The 20079-nt window shown below is 63.5% G+C and overlaps 1 protein-coding gene across 3 annotated transcripts in view; it reads right to left on the bottom strand.

Moving 5' to 3' along the window:
- Positions 1-13877, bottom strand: part of ZNF385C (zinc finger protein 385C) — a 76247-nt gene extending 62370 nt beyond the window's left edge. For 2 of the 3 annotated variants that reach the window (XM_074849292.1, XM_074849291.1), the window contains exon 1: positions 13762-13877. In XM_074849292.1, coding sequence (XP_074705393.1) covers positions 13762-13798 — 37 coding nt within the window. In that variant the 5' untranslated portion in view covers positions 13799-13877. Of the gene's footprint in view, positions 1-12416; positions 12554-13761 lie in introns of those variants that run through there. The other variant, XM_074849293.1, reaches the window with a different exon arrangement.
- Positions 13878-20079: the final 6202 nt, after the last annotated feature.

The following is a 20079-nucleotide window of genomic DNA, read 5'->3' on the forward strand; positions in this document are numbered from 1 at the left end:
TTCGGGGTAGGAAGGGAATGAAAAAAAGAAAGGAAGAAAGGAAAAGGAGAGCTAAATCAAAGCCTGTGCTTACCACTTCTTATGAAAGAAACTTGTGAGCAATGCTTTCTGAAGGCAATTAGCAGCCAGGAGCTGAGGCACGCGCCGAGCGGGCAGGACCCCACGGGATGCGGCCGCCGTCCTCGTCCTTGGGGCTGCGGGAGCATCGGCCCCCACACGGGCCCTCGGCCCTGGCACGGGCAGCGCGGAGGGGACCGGCCGAGCCGGCGGGAAGGATGGGTCTGAGGAAGGCAAAGCGCGACGGCACCGGGGCCGCGGGGAGGAGAGGAGCCAGAAACCAGGGTCTGAAACCCCCCCACGGGGCTGCATCACCCCGGTCTGCGGCCTGGGCTAGAGAGGGACCACGCAGCCAGCGCTTGCCACGGCAGTCCCTCCACCTGCAGATTATTTTTGCAACCTTTTATTTGCTTATAGAAATTTTGTGGTGTTTACCACAACCCCTCCCAGTGCTCCTTTCAGCCAGCCGAGGCTGGGGACCAGTTCGAGACAGCTCAGGTAGCCCCAGCCCCACGGCAAAGGCGCCGGCGAGCAGCCAGCCCCCCCCCGGGATTCGCCTCAGCCAGGTGATGGGGGTGTCTGTGCGGATCTGGCAGAATTATTAAACCCTCCAGACCGTGACAAAATCTCGCAGGTGTCGGAAGGGCTCTGCCTCGGCGGGGGCTGGGGAGAAACGTGGGGACCTTCCTGGGCTGCCGGGAGAGACGGGCACAGGCGGGTACGTGGGAGCACTCAGGACCCTCCGGCCCCTGAAGCCCCAAGCCTGATCGCAGTGGTCCCACGGCCTGGGGCCAGCACAGCGGCCCGAGCCCCCCGAGGACCAGGAGGTGCCACTGAGGGGTCCCCCAGGAGCGATGGGGGTACAAGAGTCCCATCACGAGCAGGAGCTGCGCTGCGGGAGCGCTGGCTTTCAGCCCCAGCTCACATCTCGAAACGCCGACTTGTCCGTGAGCCGCCGGGAAGCCATCACTGACAGGCAGGGAAATTAAACGGGACAGATGATAATTAATTGTCCATGTCTTTCAGTGTCTCCTGGATATGGACTAATGAAGTTATACATTACTCGCTGGCTAGAGGACAGAAGGAAGAGGAAAAGATTTTTAGAGCTCGGGTTTAATCAGTTCAGTGATAAGCGTGGCCTGAATTAGTCACCTGCTCTCCGCACGCTGTTTCCGTTCCCTCGGTTATCTCCACGCTCAGCAGCCCACGGCTCCCGCGAGCCGGCCGGACTCGCTCCCCCGCTTTTGCAGCACCAGGATAAAGTTGCAGGAACCCAATCGCTGCCGTGTGAGCATCCTTTGCTGCAGCAGAGGTTGCTGGTGTCAGGAGAGCAGCACGTGTGTCCAATTAAACTGAGAAACCTTTGCTCCGAGAAGGCCAGAAGGCAGCAAGTGTTGGCTGGCAGCGCAGGTGGCAGCTCTAATATTTATTTGGGCAGCACCATTAACGTTATTTAATGAGCTCTAGTGGGTCAGCTTTCCTGTTGGAAAGGAATTCGTAAATGGACTCATGAAAAGTTACTTGTCTCCCTGCCATGGAAAACACGTGGACAGGGGCTGCGAGCAGCCGGCCCGGATGCGCAGAGCCATGCAGGGTACGTGCCACAGGCTCACTGCGGGGTGGGGCAGGGGGGGGCTTCGGGCCGGTTTGTGCCAGCACAACGCCCAGGGCCCTCCTCGGGCTCGGCTGGTGCAGGGGAGGGACGGCGATGGCACTGGGACTCACCCCCCGTGCTCAGGAAGATTTTGCCCGTTTCCTTTCTTGCTCCAGCCCCGGGTGCTCTGGAGCTGCAGCACCAAAGGGGACAAGGAGCCTGTTGTCACCCCACGGGGGCTGTTACAGGGTCCCCGCAGGGTGCTGGGGTGCCCGCAGGAGCTTCGCTCAGCCCCGTGCAAGCCAAGGCCATGGGTGCCCACCTCCCTCCCACGCATCGGCACGCCACAGGAGAGATCTCCCTCCTCCCTCCTCTGCCGCTCACCTGCCTCCCACACCCCAGCACGCGTGACGCCACGATTGCTGCTGCGCTGTCACCGGATGGTGCCCGACGCGGGGGGGTGGCAGGGCTGGGCGCAGAGGGGGCAGCTCCCACCGAGCCCCACGCCCGGCCGATGGGAGTGGGGAGCTGCCGTTCCTGCTGCCAGGCGCGGGACGCAGCCTGTGCTCAGCACCGCCCGCCAGAGAATTCCAGGTGACGGGAAACACAGTGGCGAGGTGGCCCGGGCAGGGGTGCTGGCAAGTTCAGCTCCCGATGAGGCAGCCCATCCGTGCCAAGGGCCCCAGCGTGTCCCTGAGCGGGCACGGTGCCACCCGCACAGACGGGATCGGGGGAGGCAGCCAAGGCACGGTCCTGCCTCTGGGGCCGGCGTCCCGACGGGAACCCCAGTAGCCGGCCAGCCCGCCGCCGCAGCTCACGGCTCCCCGGGGCGAGCGTCGCTCCTGGGCAGGTGGGAGAGCCCCGACCAGGGACGTGCCGGAGCGCGGGAGAGGGGCTCCTCGTTCCGGCCCCAGCACACGTGCCCCCACGCTGGCCGCAGCCCGGCGCCTCGCCCCGACGCTTCTCTCGGGGGAGGGCGGCTGGAGCATCGCCAAGCGGCCGGGGCGCAGCGTGTCGGCCCCACAGCGGGCAGCAAATCCTGCAACTGCCCCACCGAGCCCAGCACCACCCCGGCACCGACCGCGGCCACCCAGGGCCCTGGGGGACGCGAGCGGAGGACAGCGGCGAAAGGCTCATCTCTGCTGGCAGCTGGCGAGAGGTGGAGGCGTTGCTGTTATGAAAACATGCGAGGGCTGTGTCTGAAAACATTGCAAGGAGCCAGCTACATAAATAGGCCCTTTATGGCTCTTTCCTGCTCTGAGACAGGCCCTTTCACGCGCGCCTGGCTCTGGCACGGCGGGGTTACTCTGCTAAAAGAGCTCTTCGTGCTGGGCGTGGGGGGGACGGGGAGGCACCCGCAGCCGGGAGCCCAAGAGCTGCAGCGCAGCAGAACTGCCCAGCCCAGCCCCCCCACACCAGCACCCGCCCGGGACAGGGGCAAAGCTGGTCTGGGGCACGTTGGAGCCCCCCCAGCCATGGGGACGGCATCAGGGCCACCACGCGGTGCCCGGCCAGGAGCCGCCTTTGCCACCATGCGGCATCACCCGTGGCCAGGACGGGCTCTGGGACAGGCCCCCCCCTGCACCAGCCGGTCCCCTCTAGCCCAAGCGGCACAGCACCAGCGGATGAAGGGCCCACCCGTAGCCCAATCCCACACCGTTCTGCACCAAACCTGGAGAGGCCCCTGCTCCATGCACACAGACTCAGGGCTACCCCGCTCCTTTCTCCCCAGCAGCAATCACCCCCCCGTGAGACCGAGCCTCTTCCAGGGCCGGAGCAGCCGATGCCGAGCTCCCCGCGGGCTCCATGTGCCGGCACCGTGCTCCACTGCCTCCTGCTCCCCGGCCCCGCAGGCTCCCGGGAAATGGGGCTGTGCAAGGAGCTATTTCTGTCTGGAGGCTCCAGCAACGTGACACCCCCCGGCCCCCGCAGCAGCGCGGGGTGGCAGCCCTGCCAGCATCCGTTTGCAGCTGCAAATGTGTTGACACCTGGGCAATAATCTCTCTTTCCTCATCTGAGATGCTTTGGGGCAAATGGCAGAGCAAAGCGCTGCAGTTCCCCGGAAGGTGTCAGCTGGCACCCAGGTAGGGGGCAAGCAGGAGGGGAGCGGGGCTTGCCCAGGCCGGAGGAGTCACTGTGTTATGGGGGGAGCCCGCGGCCCGTGCGCCTTCGCGAGCAGCTCTGCAGCCCTGACTCCGTCCTTCCTCAGGGTTTCCAGGTCACACACGAGAAAGCAGCGTGGCAGATCCCGGCTCTCCAGCGAGAGTTTCTGCTTGAAGGACAAGAGCGCCCGGCTCAGGTGATGGGGGCAGGAGGCAGCTTTGCCCTCCCGAGTCCCGGGACCTCGGAGGTGCCTCCACCGCGGTCACCCAACCAGGGTTCCAAGGCCCAGCACCCCTCCCAAGCAGGGGGTGTTCCCATCGCACCAGCACCCCGTGGGAAAGCGGCTCGTGGCCCCAAGCGGGAGCTGCGGTGCCCGGGGAGGGGCTGGGCAGGCAGGACCAGGACAGGGTGACCTGTGCTGTCACAGGACAGGGGTAGCGGGAGCAAACCTCGGGCTGCAGCACGCGGGCACTACTAATCAGTGGCTTCATTAGGGAGTCGTCATTAATTGAGCATCTCTGGTGGCTGTAGAACCTGATGATCCATCTGGTGCCAGAAGCCACCCATGAGCAGCAGCAGCTCTTTATTTCCTTCGGCCACATCTATTCAACACAATTCCAGTGCAGTTTATGCCCCCCCAGCAGCCAACGTCCCCCCAGCGTGGGAAAGCTGGTGACTAAAGCAGCGGGTGAATGATTAGTGACTCAGCAGATAATTTTGCTCATCTTGTGGCTTTTTTTAGCACGGGGAGGACAGAGCTCGCACAGCAAACCCCGGCCTGGCACCGCCACCGCTCCCACCCCCCGGCCCCGGTGCCCCAGCGCCGCGCTGCCCGCCGGGGGCTGGGGAGCATTTGCAGGCGAGAGTCCGCTCGACGCGGTTCTCCTCTGGAAAAGAGAAGAAATCAGACAAGGCTGTCAAGGGCTTTGGCTTTTTCTTAACTCTCCCTTTTATTTTTTCCTTTATGACCCAGGAAAAGGGAAGGGGAGCGCTACAGCCCTGGTTAGCCAGGCGGCGCGGGCAGCCCTGGCAGCGCTCGCTGCGCCGTTCGCGCCGCGCTGGAGCTGACCCGGCAGCAGCTTTTGTCAAGAGCAAAGCACTCAGCTCTTGTCTTAGCGGTGACCGATGTCTGAAACACCAGGTGCTGGCTTGAATTAACAAGCTCTTTGAGTTGGAATTCTGCTGCAAAACAAGCCCACGCCAGGGTGAACGCTGCCGGGGAAAACCTCTGCCCGTGGCATCTGCAGCAGCAGCGCGGGGGCACCGGACCTGCCCTGACTGCGCGGGCGGCCCAAGGAGCGCGCGAACGGCCGCGTCCCGGCAGGCTGCGGACGGTGACGGGGACGTGTCACGAGTTTCTTCTCATCTCTACAGCCAGGGCAGCCGCAGCGCGGCAGAACAGCTCAAGTGCTGGAGCCCAATGCAGCTCTGTGCCCGGCGGTGCTGAGCCGGCTGCCGGCGTTTCCAGGCCTCCAGGTGATCAGTGCTGGAGCAGAGGCTGAGGTCCGTGTCCTTGGCGCTGCCACTGCACCTGCACCGATCCCCCTCCATCCTGGCTCAGCCACCCACAGGGCCCCAGTGCCACCGCCCTGGCACAGGGCCATTGGCAGGTGGACCCTGCACCAGTGTGACCAGTGCGACCAGTGCAACCAGTGCCAGCTGCTCCCTTCTCCCCTGGGGAGCTGCTGGTGTTGGCGGCAGACGGTTGCTCGGTGTCACCAAACGCTCTCATGGTCCCAGAGCAGCACCCCGGGGTGTCAGCCCCAGCCATGGCGGGGTGGGGGACGGCAATTGCTGCTGCCCTAAAAGCGGCTTCGTTCTCACTTTCTCTTTAATGATTTCCCAGCTGCTTCCCCATTTTAGCTGATAATGGGACTTCACTATCTGTCTGGGTTGGAGAGTTGCTTGCCTTGTTCAAGCTGAAGAAAATCAATTCCCCTCTCACTCAAGTCTTTCCAAGACAGATGAACTGAAGATCGCTCCTGCCTGAGCAAAATATTTATTCAGTCTGAGAACAGATTTACTTTTGAACCTTCTATAAATACAGCTGAGGGCCCCGATTTAATCCCTTACCAGAAGACCAAATTTTATTTGTTTTATGTTTTAAAAAATCCTCCCTTTTCCGACGCCCTGTCAGCAGGTGAAGAAAGGCAGGAATTTTGGCAGCCGCCTCAGCACTGGGCAGAGCCCAGCACCCCGCCTGCCTCGGCACCGCCGCTGCCCGGCCCCACGCACGACCCTCTGCACCCCCGGGACTGGCAACCACCGTCCCGCGGCCACGTCCCCCTCGGCCCCACAAGCCCCCCGGGACCGGCCGCCCTTCGCCCCATCCGCAGCCAGAACGGGCCTCACGGGCCGCGTGCTCATTAGTATTCCAACGGGCTGGCTGTTTATTAGCGATGCAGCCGGCGCTTCGCCACGAGCCGGCGCCTCTCCCCATCGCCGCCCCCACGGAGGGGACACGCCAAGCGGGGACCCCGCTCAGGACCGCGGCTTCACACCGGCCCTCAGCCCCCAGGGCTCGGCGCAGGCAGCTGCCTCCGTCCTCCCCTGCCTGCTGTTCTCTCTCACGTCCCAGCCAGCGTTAGCTCCGGCCGCGGTGCAGCGGGGTCGGGTTCCCCGCAACTGGCAGGAGAAGAAGCAGCTCCTTCGACAGCTGGGGGTGGGTGGACAGGGGGGAAATGCCCCCCCGGGGCACTTGGGGGGATCTGCTGCCTGCATCTGACCAGTGCGTGCCACCGCCTGCCTCGCCGAGGAGGGATCTGCCCAAGCCCTTAGGAGGGGAAATGCTCCCAAGGACCAACTGAAAAGCTTTCCCACCGCTAAGCAGAGGCCAAACCCGCCTGGAGCCGGATCTCCTGCAGCCAGAGCCCATCCCTGGGCTGCGCTCGCAGCGCCCAGAGGTGCAGGTGGCTGCCAGGCTTCGGTAAATCCCTTCGACCCACCGGCTGCCCAGCTGGCACTCATCCTGCCCTGCGACACCCCGTGCCCTCCCGTGCTAACGGAGCCACTTCCCCGCCACGTCTGGCCGAGGAGGTGAAATACTGGCACGGATTAAAACGCCGGGGTGCCCGTCCCAGGTGCCTCCCCGAGCTCCAGAGCAGCTCCCGGCCGGGAGCGCAGCCGCAGGATGAACAGCCCCAGCCCCAGCCTGGCCCGGGGGATCGCTGCGCTCCCCTCCGACAGCCCGCCGCCCCGGGGAAGGCTCCTCCGAAGGCACAGCATGTCCTACACTACAACTGGCTCGCTAATTTGACACACTTATTAAATTGCTATTATGCCTGTTGGCTAATTACCTCCTCTGGAAACCAGAGAGGACAGAAATTTGACATTGAGCTGTGAAAATCTGCAACGCTACGGATGCCGGCTGGGTCTGGGGTGCTCAGCTGGGCTGGAGGGCGAGCAGGGGCCTGGAAAGGTGGCGGCTGCTGCTGTGTTCCTCCCTGTCCCACCAGCCGCGGCCCCACGGGGGAGTGGGGGGCCCCGGAGCCCCATGAACCCCCCACACCACGTCCCTGGGGCATCAGAGCTGCCCATCCCGCACCCCGCGCCTGCCGGAGCACAGATTAATCTGGGTGCCCTTTAATCCGCTAAAGCCCTTTCGTAACAGCGCTCAAAAATAAGCCTGGAGAGTTCCTAATACTTCTTGAAAATTTGGAGTTGGGATATTTATAGGCTCTGCCCTTGCGTGCGATGAAGCTCACCCGGCGATGGGCGGGAGGGCTCTGCTGCTGGGGGGGACCCGCTGCCGGGCCCCCAGGGTCTCGCCCCCCAGCCCTGCCGGGAGCCCGCTCGGTGCCGCTCCCCCGTCTCCCGCCGGCTCGGTAACAAGCTTCCCTTGTTTGGGATTTTTTTTTTTTTCCTAAAAACATTTCAGGGCTCCTCAGAAGAAACTCCAGCCCCGGCGCACAGACGGGCTCTGTGCTGAGACGCCTTCAGCACTTCAAACGAATGCAAAGCAGCGGCGCTCGGACCAAGACAAACAGCGGCCGCGGCAGCACGTGTTCCCCGGGAGCGCGAGGGCAGGCGCGGGGGAGCAGAGACAAACGGGAACGGCAAAAGTGACACTTCAAAACCAAAACCCCCAAAATGGAGGAGCCCAGCCCCACCTGGGCTGCGGTTGTTGATCTTCCCAATAAACAGGCAAACCCCCCCGAGGGCCGGGGGTGCGTGGGGTGGGAGCACAGCGACAGGCTGGAGGGTCCTGGCTGCTCCGCTTCGCTCTCCAGGAACGTGACACCAGGTTCCCCCCAGCAGGACCGTCCCGGCCCCCATCAGCGTCTCCTCTGCCAGGCTCGGCACAGGGATGAAGAGCCAGGAAGGTCCTGGAGAACCGATTCCCTTCCAGAGGTGAGTGAGATCCCGCTGCGGGTCGAGGGGTGAAACCTGCCTCGGCGCTGAGCAGCACTTGGGCTGGGGGCCCTGCCCGAGGCCTTGACCCTGGCCGGGACACGACATCACGTCCTCCGGGCCAGCCCTGTGGCCTCTGTCTGTCCCAGAGCACAGTTCTTGGTTTTGAAAATACTCATTCTCAGCCACCAATCCTCTTTTTTATATCGCTGTGACTCGCAGATTAAAAGCGGAGGGCGCAGGGGACGGTGCTGGTGCTGGATGAGGTGGTGCTGGATGCTGGTGGCCGTCGGCCCCTCTGGCACAGCTCGGCCGGGGCAGCAGCACCGCGGCACCTGCAAGGCCCTGCTCACCGGTGCCACGCTCTCCTGCTCCAACAGATAAAGGAAAAATATAACCCCAAAAAGCTCTTGGCCCTTTGCCACGCAGTTTTACAGAGACGTGACCTGCTGCTCCCCGCTGCAGCGGGCTGCGGCACTTTTCCCAGTTCAAAGGCAGCAGAGGTCTCAAAGAACTGGGAGGTGAAAGGAAGGTGAGAAGCAGCCTCTGATCTTACACTGGCAGAACCCACCCCACGTTCAACAGCTCCTTCACCCCCCGCCAGTGCGGAGCGAGAGCCAGCGACCAGACGTCAGAGCCAGAAATACCCAAACTGGGAATAAAGCGCCGGGCTCAGCCCTGCCAGGCGGGCGGCCGGGGGCATGTCCCCCGCGCTGCGTCACCCCCGGTCCCCCCGAGACGCCCCAGCTCGTCCCCTGCACGGCAGGTCCGAGGTGGGTCCTGCTCGCGGGCGGAGGAGTCGCCAATAAACCCCACAGCTCCCCCCCCTCATCCTTCCTGGTCCCCGGGGCTCCTCGACCCCCTGATAGCGGGTGACTCCCACGTCCTCAGAGATGCATCGCGCTGGGCTGGGAGCGGGGCTGGGGGGTCAGCGGGGCGTGCGTGCCACCCAGGCTACCACAGGACCACCGGGTCCGCGTGGTCTGGGAGGGGAGGAAAACCCGCAGGTGCAGGGGATCCGTTCAGACGGAGCAGAGTCCTGGAGCAAGACGGGGCTTGGGCCGGCAGCGGGAGCCGAGAAGGACATTGGCAAAAGACCCTCCTCTGCCCGCGGCCGCGCCGAGTGGAGCCCCGCAGCCCCCATCCTGCCGGTGCCTCCCCTCTGCGGAGGAAAAGCATCTCTGAGCTGAGCCTGGAGCCTGGGGAGCGTGATGTGACAGCCCGGCCTCGGAGCCAAACCGAGCATCCCCCAGACTGGTTCCATCCCCCAGGATCGGGCCCGTTGGCCGAAGGAGCCTCGCGGCCTCCCCGGCCCCCAGCACCCCGCGGCGGCAGTTTCGCGCAGCCGGAGCCGCTCCCGTCTTCGGGCAGATACGGGCACGGATTAGGACTTAACCTCAAAATGTTTCCCTTGCAATTTCCAAGTGATCTTTCTTATCAACTAATTAAAAATTTTCCATAATTAGGTCAGGGAAAATCACGACTCAGGAACGTTCCCATTTCAAGGCAGCACAGATCTGTTCTGTGCTGAGGGCTCGGAGCCCCCACCAGAGCCCGGCTGCCCCCCCCCATCAGCACGGGGGCTCAGCCCAGAGTCGCCCCGTCCGGGCCCTGCAGCCCCGAGAGCTTCAGACCGCCGGCCCCTCTCCCTGGCACTCCGCCGGGGATTCATTCTGGGGAAAAGCCTGTTTACATTGCAGGGGGAAAAAAGTAGTGGTTTTTTTAAAAAACCCAACCAACCATAAAGGGCCCTGTGACAGCGGGGGGACCCTTCCCTGCCTTCCGACCCTGCGAAGCCAGGGGTGCTCGGGGCAGGCGGGCACCCGGCAGTTTGGCCACGGGAGAACATTGAAATGCTGCCCAAAGTCAAAAACCAGCATCTGTGGGGTTTTCCCCACGGGCGAGCGTCCCACGAGGAACCGGGACCCTCCCTGGGTGTGTCCGGCGCCGGCAGCTCGCCCGCAGAGCGAGTTCCCTTTTACAACCTGCAAGTAAATTGTTGTGGTTCTAATAAAAAACGAGCACTTGTTACCATGCAGCCGCAGACTGGATTTCCTTGAGAGCACAGATATAATTCTTGATGGGGGCTTCCTGACACATAAATTATGACACTATTTTGGAGGCAATCTCAGAACATCAGACTAAGAAACAGCCTTTGTACATCACAATATTGTTTCTAAATTGACAAATAGACCCTCATGGGCTTCATTACTCTGCTCCGGGCGCACATGTTTGCATTTTTATTTTCCCTAGGAATGATTAAAGGGCTGCAGAACCGTGGGCTCTGGGTTTGGAAAATTCAAACACCAGCCCCGATCGAGCTGAGAAACAAGAAAAGTAGCTTGGAGGGACGCGGAGCTCCGAGAGGGGCTCTCTGTTCCGATGGCGCTTTGGGGAGCGCCCCGTGCTCCCAGGACGGGTTTGCTTCCAGTCCTGGAAACCCAGCGGTGTGAAGCAGCTCGATGAACACGTTCAGCACTCGATCGAGCGTATCTGTGCAAAGGTCCTTGTTTATTCGATAGCAGACTTATACTGTGCACTTGTAGAAATACGTAGATCCCCCCAAAAATGCCAGATAAAAGCCAAAGCAAGGGGAAGATCTCCAGAAATAGCATCGCTCCAGGCTCCGCTCTGGGACACCGGCCTCCGCGTGGGGACAGGCAGCAGGAGGGTGCAGCGGGACGGGCTGGGGCAGCTCTGCCCCGGCCAGCCCCAGCCCCGGCCCCGGCAGCACGTTGCTGGGACCCTCGTCCCGGGTGTACCCAGACACAAGCCGGCGGGGAGCGCCGCGGGCGGGAGGGGAGACCCCGCAGCCCGGGGTGCGATGGCGCTGCGCAGCCGGTTCAGTTTTGCGCCCCAGGTTCTGCGGTGTTCATGCTCCTTCCTGCCAGCAAAAATAGACTCAGCACCTCCGAGCCGGGTGTCTCCCCTCTGTGCGGAAGGAGATGGGAGAAGCCAGGCAGGAGGGGGGGGACGGCGAGGCAGCCCCGAGCGCACAGGACGGCATCTCCTCACACGGGTTCGCCATCGGGCTTTGCCGAGTGGCCGAGCCACCAACCCTCACCCGTGGTGGCCAGGACACGTGTCCCTGCAGGGTTCAGTGATGGGGATGAGGCCCCCAGGCCAGCAAGACACCAGCCACCAGTCTCGGGACTATTAAACCAACCTCTGGAACGATTCATACCAGGGGCTGGTGGTTTTGCCAAAGCCAACGACCGCTTGAGCGGCAGCAGCGGGACAGTGGGACAGCGGGACAGCGGGACAGCGGGACAGCAGGACAGCGGGACAGCGGGACAGCGGGACAGCAGGACAGCGGGACAGCAGGACAGCGGGACAGCGGGACAGCAGGACAGCGGGACAGCGGGACGGCGGGACAGCGGGACAGCGGGACAGCAGGACAGCGGGACAGTGGGACAGCAGGGCCAGCCCGCTCCAGAGCCGAGCCGAGCCGAGCACCGGTGCAAGAGCTCGGGGATGCTCGTGCACAAGACGCGCAGTAGGAAGTCACAGCTCGGTGTGATGTCACCACCCCGATAACACGCGGCAGAGCTCTGTACTTTTACATACAAAGAGACACATCCAGGTTATACAAGTCGATTTTTTAATGCACACAGGAGACTGCAGAAGCCCCACAGCACACGTTATCACCCGCCCGACTCTGAACTCTACATATGTCAGGAGAGTTTCTCGTCAGCGGTGGCTACCGAGGGACCAGCACGGTCCCTCCCATCCCCACGGAGCCGTTTCAGCCAAGTGACAAACACCACTTGGAGAAGCCGACACTGGGCTGGAGGCTCCATTGGAAAACACCTGCAGCCACTTAAAAAAAAAAAAAAAAGCCAATGATGGTGGATTTGACTTGTGTTGGCTGCAGAAACTCCTGGCCAGGCTGGCAGCCGGGGACAGAGCCTCATTTATTCGCAGACCGTCACACAGAGCGGCGCTGCCCATTGAGGCTGTTTTCAGGCACCGTGCCCCACACGCAGACACAGCAGCTCACACAAAACCTCTCCGCTCCCCGCTCAGACGCCCCAGATAATCACAGGGATGGAGACGACCTTTGCGCAGCGCTGAGCAGCACCAGGCCAGCTCCGGCCTCACCCTTGCACTGAAAACTGCGGCCACGCTCCTCTCAGGGCAGGGTGCTGCCAGCTCGCACAGGACCTGGGGACACATCCAGCCCTCACAGGATAGGGCAGCTTGAGCAGCGAGGTGGCAACAGAACTGGTGCTGATCCTCTTCACGCCAGTGAATTAACCCAGAAACCCCTTACAGCCTCCCGGAGTGCAGAGCTGGGCCCTAGCCCCCTTACCTTCAGGCAGAATCATCTCCTGTATTTAAGATGCACTTTCGAGCTTTGCTCTGACAACAAAAAGTGGCCCCGTGTACCAAGGAGAGCTGGGAGTTCCCATTCTGTACAAGAAGTTGTTTTCCCACACGCACATCCCACGTGCCGGCGCCCACAGCCCCGCCGCCGCGCTGCCGAGGGCAGGCACAGGCACGTCCCGCGCCCCGGGATCCGCGGGGTTTGCTCTGGGGCAGAGCAGAGCTCCAGCCCTACCCCCCCGACACGCGGCTCCGGCAATAACCCGCTGCTGGTCCGAGGCAATGGCAAAGCTGAGGAGCAGGCGGGCGACCTTCTGGGCGAGGGTGCTGCTCCTGTTCCCGACTTCACTCCTGTGCGGCCGGGGAGGGGACCCCGCTCTGCCCCAGGCCCAGCCGCCCCGAGACCCTGCGCTCGCTGCCCACCTCGCTCAGAGAAAGCGCTTTTGTCAGGCTTCAGCAAAAGTCCTTTTCTTTAAAAGCTGAGAACCCCTTGTGGGGACGGCGGGGAAGCCACAGCTCCATTTCCCACACAAACCTCTCCGTGCCTCCACCCGCAGCCGAGCCGTGGGGTGTGCTGGGTGTGCTGCGCACCCCGACACCCCCACCAGCACGGGGGGGCCCACGGACACGGCCCTGCTGCCCACCCACAGACACAGACACGGACACGGACATGGCCCTGTCACCCACCCACGGACACAGACACCAACACGGCCACGGCCCCACCACCCACCCCGGCTGCGCGTGGGCACCCTGACAAACCTGCCCGGGCCCAGGCGCTGCCGGCAGAGCCGAGCCCACCGCAGGCCCGGGGGGGTCACACGCCGGACACCCCAATGGCACGGACGCCTTGGCAGAGACGAGCTCGGGGGGCACCACCATCACCACCACCCCCCCCCCCCGCACACCCACACGGGTCCCACGGTCCCGCGAGGGGACAAGGGGCTGCAACGGGGTCTCGGCAAAGTTCCTCTGAGGAAGTTTCCCTCCTGACCTGACACCTCCCGCGGGGAAGGTCAGCGGGACCGGGGGCTCTGCCGCCCCCCCGGTGCACGGCGCTGCGCAGTCGGGCTTCCCGCTTCCCTGTGCCGCCGGTGGGAGCGCGGAGAGCGGAGCATCCCCCCGGGCGGACAACCCTCCATCCCTCCATCCCTCCAACCCTCCATCCCTCCCTCCCTCCATCCCTCCATCCATCCACCCATCCCGGCCCCGCGGTGCCTCCCCACCGCATCCCCCCTCCCCGACAACTTTCCTACGGCCTCAACTCTCCGGGGCCCGCGGACCGGCGGTGCCGGGGGCGCCCGGGCCCCCCCCCCGCCCCCCGCCCACCCTACCTGCCCAGCCGCCCGGCTCCGCCGCCGTTTGCAGCATCCTCCCGCCGGCTGCTCGCTCCCGGCTGGGCGAGCGCGCTCCCGGAGGAGGAGGAGGAGGAAGAGGAGGAGGAGGAGGAGGAGGAGGAGGAGGAGGAAAGGGGGGGATGAAGGCAGCGCGCGCGCCGCCGCCGTCCGTCCCCCCGTTCCCCCCCCCCGCAACCCCCGGCGCCGTGAGCCCGTACGGGGTGGGAGGGGGGAACCGCAGCGGCGCATCCCGGTGCTGCATCCCGCAGCGGGGCCCGCGGGGGCGGCGGGATCCCCGGGGCCCCCTCCCCGGCTGTGCTGCCACAGCCCCCCCTCACCCCCGGGGGCGTGCGGTGGTTCCCCGGGCCCCTTCCAGGGCATGTGGGGTCCGTGGGGTGCGTGGACGGTCATGCGGGAGGGGGGGGGGGTGATGCAGCGGGGAAGGCACCCCAATGTCAGGGCATTAGGTGCCCGGTGCCACCAGCACCCCGGGACATGGCGGGGTCAGGTCCCAGTCCTGCCACGACGAGGGTCCCGTCCCCTACCCCGAGCGGCAGCAGGCAGGGTCAGGCAGGGTCAGGCAGGGTCAGGCAGGGTCAGGCAGGCCCAGCTCCCCAGGAGCTCTGGGGGGGGACAAAGGGGGTGGCCGCGGTGGCCTCGCTGGTGGCAGAGCCCCGGCCTGGCCCGGAGAGCAGCAGCGTGGCAGCGTGGCCGGTAACACCTCGTGCCCTCCCGGCCGCTCGAAGGAGCTGGAGGAGCCCAGTGGCTCTGGGAGGGCGAATCGGGGCGGCGGGAGGGGACGGGGGGGGCCTGCAGGGAGATGCTGGAGCACAGGGCACCCACCAGGCAAAGGTTTCTTTGCTGACATACAGCTGGCTTGTGCGAAAATCAACCTTTTTTTTGAGTGCAAAAGCATGTGTTGTCCTATCGTTGCCATCGTTATTAATATTTTATCAGCTCCCAGAACCTTTAAGCGGGACCACACAGTGTTTGACATGGAAGAGCAGATATAGAAAAGACCTGCTCCCCACCCCGAGGAATATTCTGTCTAGACACGTTATATAATCACACTTTGCCCTCCTCCAGGACATCTCGCCGAGGATCTCAAAGCACTTCGCAAACTGCTGATGAAGCTTCGCAGCGCGGCTGGGAGGGACCTGCCCTGCGCTCGTGGGCTCTCGGGCCAGGAGCACTCCGGGGCTCCGTCTCCGGCAGCGCTCGCCCACTTGCTGCTTTGCTCCGCTAAAATGTGGAATTGCTGCCAAGATGAAGAAGGTGGGACCAGCCCCGCGAAGGCGCTGGCACAGGGGTGGAGGCCGCTGGGAGCGAGGACAGACCCCGCGCTGCTCTGAGCTCCCCAAGCCCGCGGGGATACGCGGCTGCGGGAGGGCTCGAGGGGCCGGCGGACGCCAGGAGCAGGGGGACGGAGCTCTGAGCTCCTCTCCAGCAGCATCCTCCAGCTCTGTAGCTCTCGGAACACAAGCGGGCGGCCCAGCAGCGTGGGCTTGCGCCTGCCCACGCCCAGAGCCCCTTTCCCCGCTGCCACCGGAGCCGGGGTCGGTCCCGGGGAGCAGCAGCGCGGCACCGCTGAGCCTTGGCACGGAGCTCGTTACGAATTACTTTGGTTTTTAAGGATCCTTTCTCCAAAGCTCGGTGCATCTATTTGCTGTGCCATCTGATTTTCACAACGTAGCGTGTTTTTTTTCCTCCCTATAAATAATTACAGGCACTCTAATGGATCTCAAACCTCGCATTACCTTAGCTGTCAGGAGCTCGACGATTATGGTGTAGCCTCCCTCTCCAAGGAGCAGAGACGGGGCTGCAGCTCCTCCACGGATTTTTTTCCTTCACGTTAACCCTTACAGCCCCGTGGCGTGGGACCAGGGAAGCACTGGGATGAGGCCTCTCGCCCACCCCACATCTCCCGGCGTTCCAGCCCTGGGGAGCGCGGACGAGTCGCTCCCACTCCACGGCAACTGCTGGCTCCCCCCCGCCCCAGGCAGCCGCTCACATCGCTCAGTCTAATGCAATATTCCTCTGGCCGTCTTTCCCATCTCCTGAAGTTTTCATGGTATATTTAGCAAGCCCGCATGCAGGGATTTTTTAAATTAAACTAAACTTTCATGCCCATCCGAGCCTGTCCCTGTGAAGGGACCGAGCCGGTGACACTTTGCTGTGTCAAAAAGATGAGTGAGGGTGCGGGGGGGGAGGAGGGAGCGGTCCCAGCCGGAGGGTCAGATCCCATCGGCTCTCGCAAACTGTCCTCAGCGGGACCCCCCGGGTCTGCACCGCGCAAACACGCTTTGCTGATCAAATTCCTCAGGAAAATGCTTTCAGTGATGCTGACTTCACAATCTGCTCTTTATTTCCCATACAACCTTGCCCAGCCCTGTCTGCTCCCATCTTCCCACACGGACCCAGCCTCAGCTGGCTCAGAACAAACTCTCAGGCTGCAAGTAACTTGTTTTCCCTTCCAGAAACGCGCACAAAGACAGGGCAAGGCAATCAATGCGATATGCATCTCGGCAATGCTGGCTGATCCTCCCGGAGACACCTCTTTGCTTGTGTTTAGTTCAGCTTCTCCCAGAGATACGGTTTGTGTCGAGGCCAATGGAGACTCATCGCCCTTAAACCTCTTAGTCTGCTGCAGATATTTCTGAAAATGATGACAAATCTCTAAACAAAGAGAAGGTCATCTCCAGCTGCACCACGCTGAAATGCTCTGGGACAGATTAGCGGGAGGAACAGCACATCCGAATCCTCCATCTCGCTGCAGTTGCTCACAAAGTTTCTCCCGCCCCCGTGCTCATTTCTTTACAGCAGCTTTTTGCATTCAAAGAGAAGAAAGGAGCCTACGAGGGAACGGGCCCTCGTCAGGGCTGAAGCTTCACCTTTTGTTTGTGGAGTTCCGCAGCTCCGCGTTCAGTAAATAAGGAGTTTTATAATTAATCCAGTGGTCTACCTCCTCCTGGCAGCGGGAGCTGCACTGTCGGCCCCCGCAGCTCCGAGCATCTCACCGTGCCGGGAGGTGCTGGCGCTGCCCGGGGACGCCTTGGTGACACCGTGCCGGTGAACCGGGTACTGACGGGGGGTGACAGAGCAGCCGAAGGCCGTCCCGGACACGAAGCCACCGAGACATTTCCGATCCCAAATGTGGAGCCACGGGCCCATGAGCCCTGCCTGTGTCCTGCCCAGAGAGCCCCAGGCTCCTGCGCAGCACCGGGGTCCCAGAGCACCAGCGGGCAGGAGGGGGGACGACGAGGAGGAGCCCACCCCCCAAACCCCCAGTCGAGACCCTCAGCCTGGAGGCACCACTGCAGGCACCAGCGACCGGCCAGGACAGGCAGCAAGCAAGAGGCTTTGAGAGCAATTTTAAGTAGCCGATTATCGCAAAGCCCTTCCCTGCGCGGGCCGGCTCGGCCAGGAGCATCCCTGAGCCGTGAGCCCCCGGAGCCCGCGCGGAGCCTGTCAGCAAACACCGGGCACGGGCCCCAAAATGGATCCCCCCGAAACGCGAGAGCTGCTCGTCCCCTTCCCCAGCATCGCTGCCGAGGGATCCTGAGGGGCTTCTGGGCGCCCAGGCCCGCGGGAGACGGGTGGGCAGAGGAGGGGCCGTGCCGCAGGAGCTGAGCCCGGGGTCCCGCAGCCCGCGAAGGGCGATGCGGGGCGGCTGGGCCCCGGCGTCGCTTTCCAGGAAGCCTCGCTGGCTCCTCACGGCCGCGCTGAGCCCTGCCAAGCTGCTCCAGCAGCTGCCGCGGCCGTTCAGCAGCTGTTAAGCCTATAATTGCTCATTGAGTCATAATTTATTTTTTTTTTTTGGTGAAAGCCGCACTGTCAGGGAATTAAAATCTTTTCAAAAGCCCATAAAGATTTCATAAAAGTTTCGGCTCCAGGTCAGTGGGGGTTAGTGTCTTTACAGCCAGGAGAAGGGGCAGGAGATGGGGAGACTGGGCAGCACAACGTCTCAGCAGCCGTAACCAGTGAAAGAAACGACAGCGACGGGCAGCCCCAGCCACGGGCCGGTGTCGTTGCCTTTGTGCCGAGGCCGCACTGACCCTGCCCACCCCCAGCACCGGGCAGGATTGGCCCCAGTCGATAGCCCGGGTGCCAGGGCCCATCTTTGGGGGGCTCCAGGTTGTTCACCTTAAATTCCACAGAGGATGCTGCTGATGCAGGCAGTGGGGTGCTGGGACGCAGGCACAGCAGCCCCACCAGCCTCCTGGAGAGCCAGGAGCCAACGCGGGGTGAGTGGGGGCCCGAGGGACGGCAGCACCGCGGCTCTCACGCCTGCACGGCGTCCGCGACCTGAATTAACAGCTCCCCTGGCTCCGGCCAGGCGCGGTGACTGACCCGCCGCCAGTGCAGCCAGGGAGGGCCCCGGCCCGGCAAACACCCACGTTTGGATTCAGAGGAGCCCACAGTGTCCTCAGGGGAAAGGGTTTGCACTCTGTAATGTAAAAATGGAATAAGCTTTTCCATTTATACAGCCCTTTCCACTCGAGCACTTTGCAAACAGCTCATTAATTACATCTCAGCCCACTTCTCCCAGGTTAGGCCATTACCAGCAGCACTCCAGGGCTGCGGTTTGAAGATCCACCCGTGGTCCAGCAGCACCTTCCTTTTGCTTTTAAGAACAGGGCAAAAGCGCTGGGACAGTGACCTGTCCGTGCGTCTGTCCCCACACCCAACGGACACTTCTCCGTGGTGACAGCTGCACCTCCGCCACCGAGCCCTGGCTGCACCAGCACGTCACCGGGGCAGCGGGACAAGGTGCCAGGGGGTGTCGGCCACCCCAACGCCCGCGTCGTCACCGCTGCCGCAGCGCACGTGGTGGGTGCCCCTTCCTCCGCAGCCCTCGCCCCACGGCGGTGGCTTGGCTGGGAGCGAAGGGAGGAGGAAAACCTCAAAGTCATCTCAGGGCATGTCAAAATCTTGGGCACAAGAGGTGCCTGCCTTGAGCCTACAAACGCGTGTGCTGGCAAAAGCTTTGGAAACCAAACGGCGACAAGGGGAGTGCGCTACCCATCACAGAAACACTGGGGAGTCAGCGTCCGTCCCTCGGTGCTGGGGAGCTGGTTTGTCAATTTTGAATGTTCGCAGGAGCTGACGCTCTGCAGCCGTGCTGGGTGCAGGTGCCCCAGTCCCGCAGCACGGTCCGGAGGCTGCCCCACAGCAGGGATGCTCCAGCCCGCGGCAGGGATGCTCCAGCCCACGGCAGGGATGCTCCAGCCTGCGGCAGGGATGCTCCAGCCCACGGCAGGGATGCTCCAGCCTGCGGCAGGGATGCTCCAGCCCACAGCAGGGATGCTCCAGCCCATGGTAGGGATGCTCCAGCCCACAGCAGGGATGCTCCAGCCCATGGCAGGGATGCTCCAGGCCACGGCAGGGATGCTCCAGCCCGTGGCAGGGATGCTCCAGCCCATGGCAGGGATGCTCCAGCCCGTGGCAGGGATGCTCCAGGCCATGGCAGGGATGCTCCAGGCCACGGCAGGGATGCTCCAGCCCGTGGCAGGGATGCTCCAGCCCATGGCAGGGATGCTCCAGCCCGTGGCAGGGATGCTCCAGGCCACGGCAGGGATGCTCCAGCCCACAGCAGGGATGCTCCAGCCCGCGGCAGGCTGGAGCTGGTGGCCCTGCACACTGTCCAGCACCCGCCCTGTCACCCTGTGGCAGTGGAGAGGAGCAGGGGCTGCTGCGTGGCTTCATGCACAACCAACAGGGACAGTCGGGGCTCAGTGAGGCTGCTGTGGGCCACGTTCGGTGTTTGCAGGTTCCCAAGGCCCCACACACTCCCCGGCAGCCCCGCTCCGTTCCCCGGCACCTCCTGCTTGCCCGTCCCTCCGTCAGCTCTGTAAAACGCCCGGACCAGGTGGGCGCGTCGTGTCGTACAGCTGCGCCGTGGGGAGGGACCCGGCGTCTGGGGCGGTCGGGGAACCCCCAGCCTCAGGAGATTAAACACAGCCAGGCTGTGCTGACAGCCTGGTCTGCACCCCAGGATCTGCACAGCCACCAGCACCCCGACCCCAGCACCCTGCACCCATGGGTGCTGTGGGCACAACGGGCCCCGTTTTCTAACCAGGGTGCAGAAGCGAGAGCACAAATGGGTTGGAGCCTGCACTGCCAGGGCTCGGCACGAGATGGGCTTTCTGCCAGGCTGAGCGCCCCGTGGGCACCCATGGGTGCAGGAAACCCCCCACCGCTCGCCCTCGCAGCCCCGTGCCGGCGCTGGCAGCTCTTCCTCGGCCGCAGCACCAGCGCCCAGAAAAGCCGCGCGAGTGAAAGAGGCACCAGTGACCCAGCGTTAGCAGAGAGACT

Source organism: Strix aluco, chromosome 24 (genome assembly GCF_031877795.1).
Source record: "Strix aluco isolate bStrAlu1 chromosome 24, bStrAlu1.hap1, whole genome shotgun sequence".
Taxonomy (NCBI): domain Eukaryota; kingdom Metazoa; phylum Chordata; class Aves; order Strigiformes; family Strigidae; genus Strix; species Strix aluco.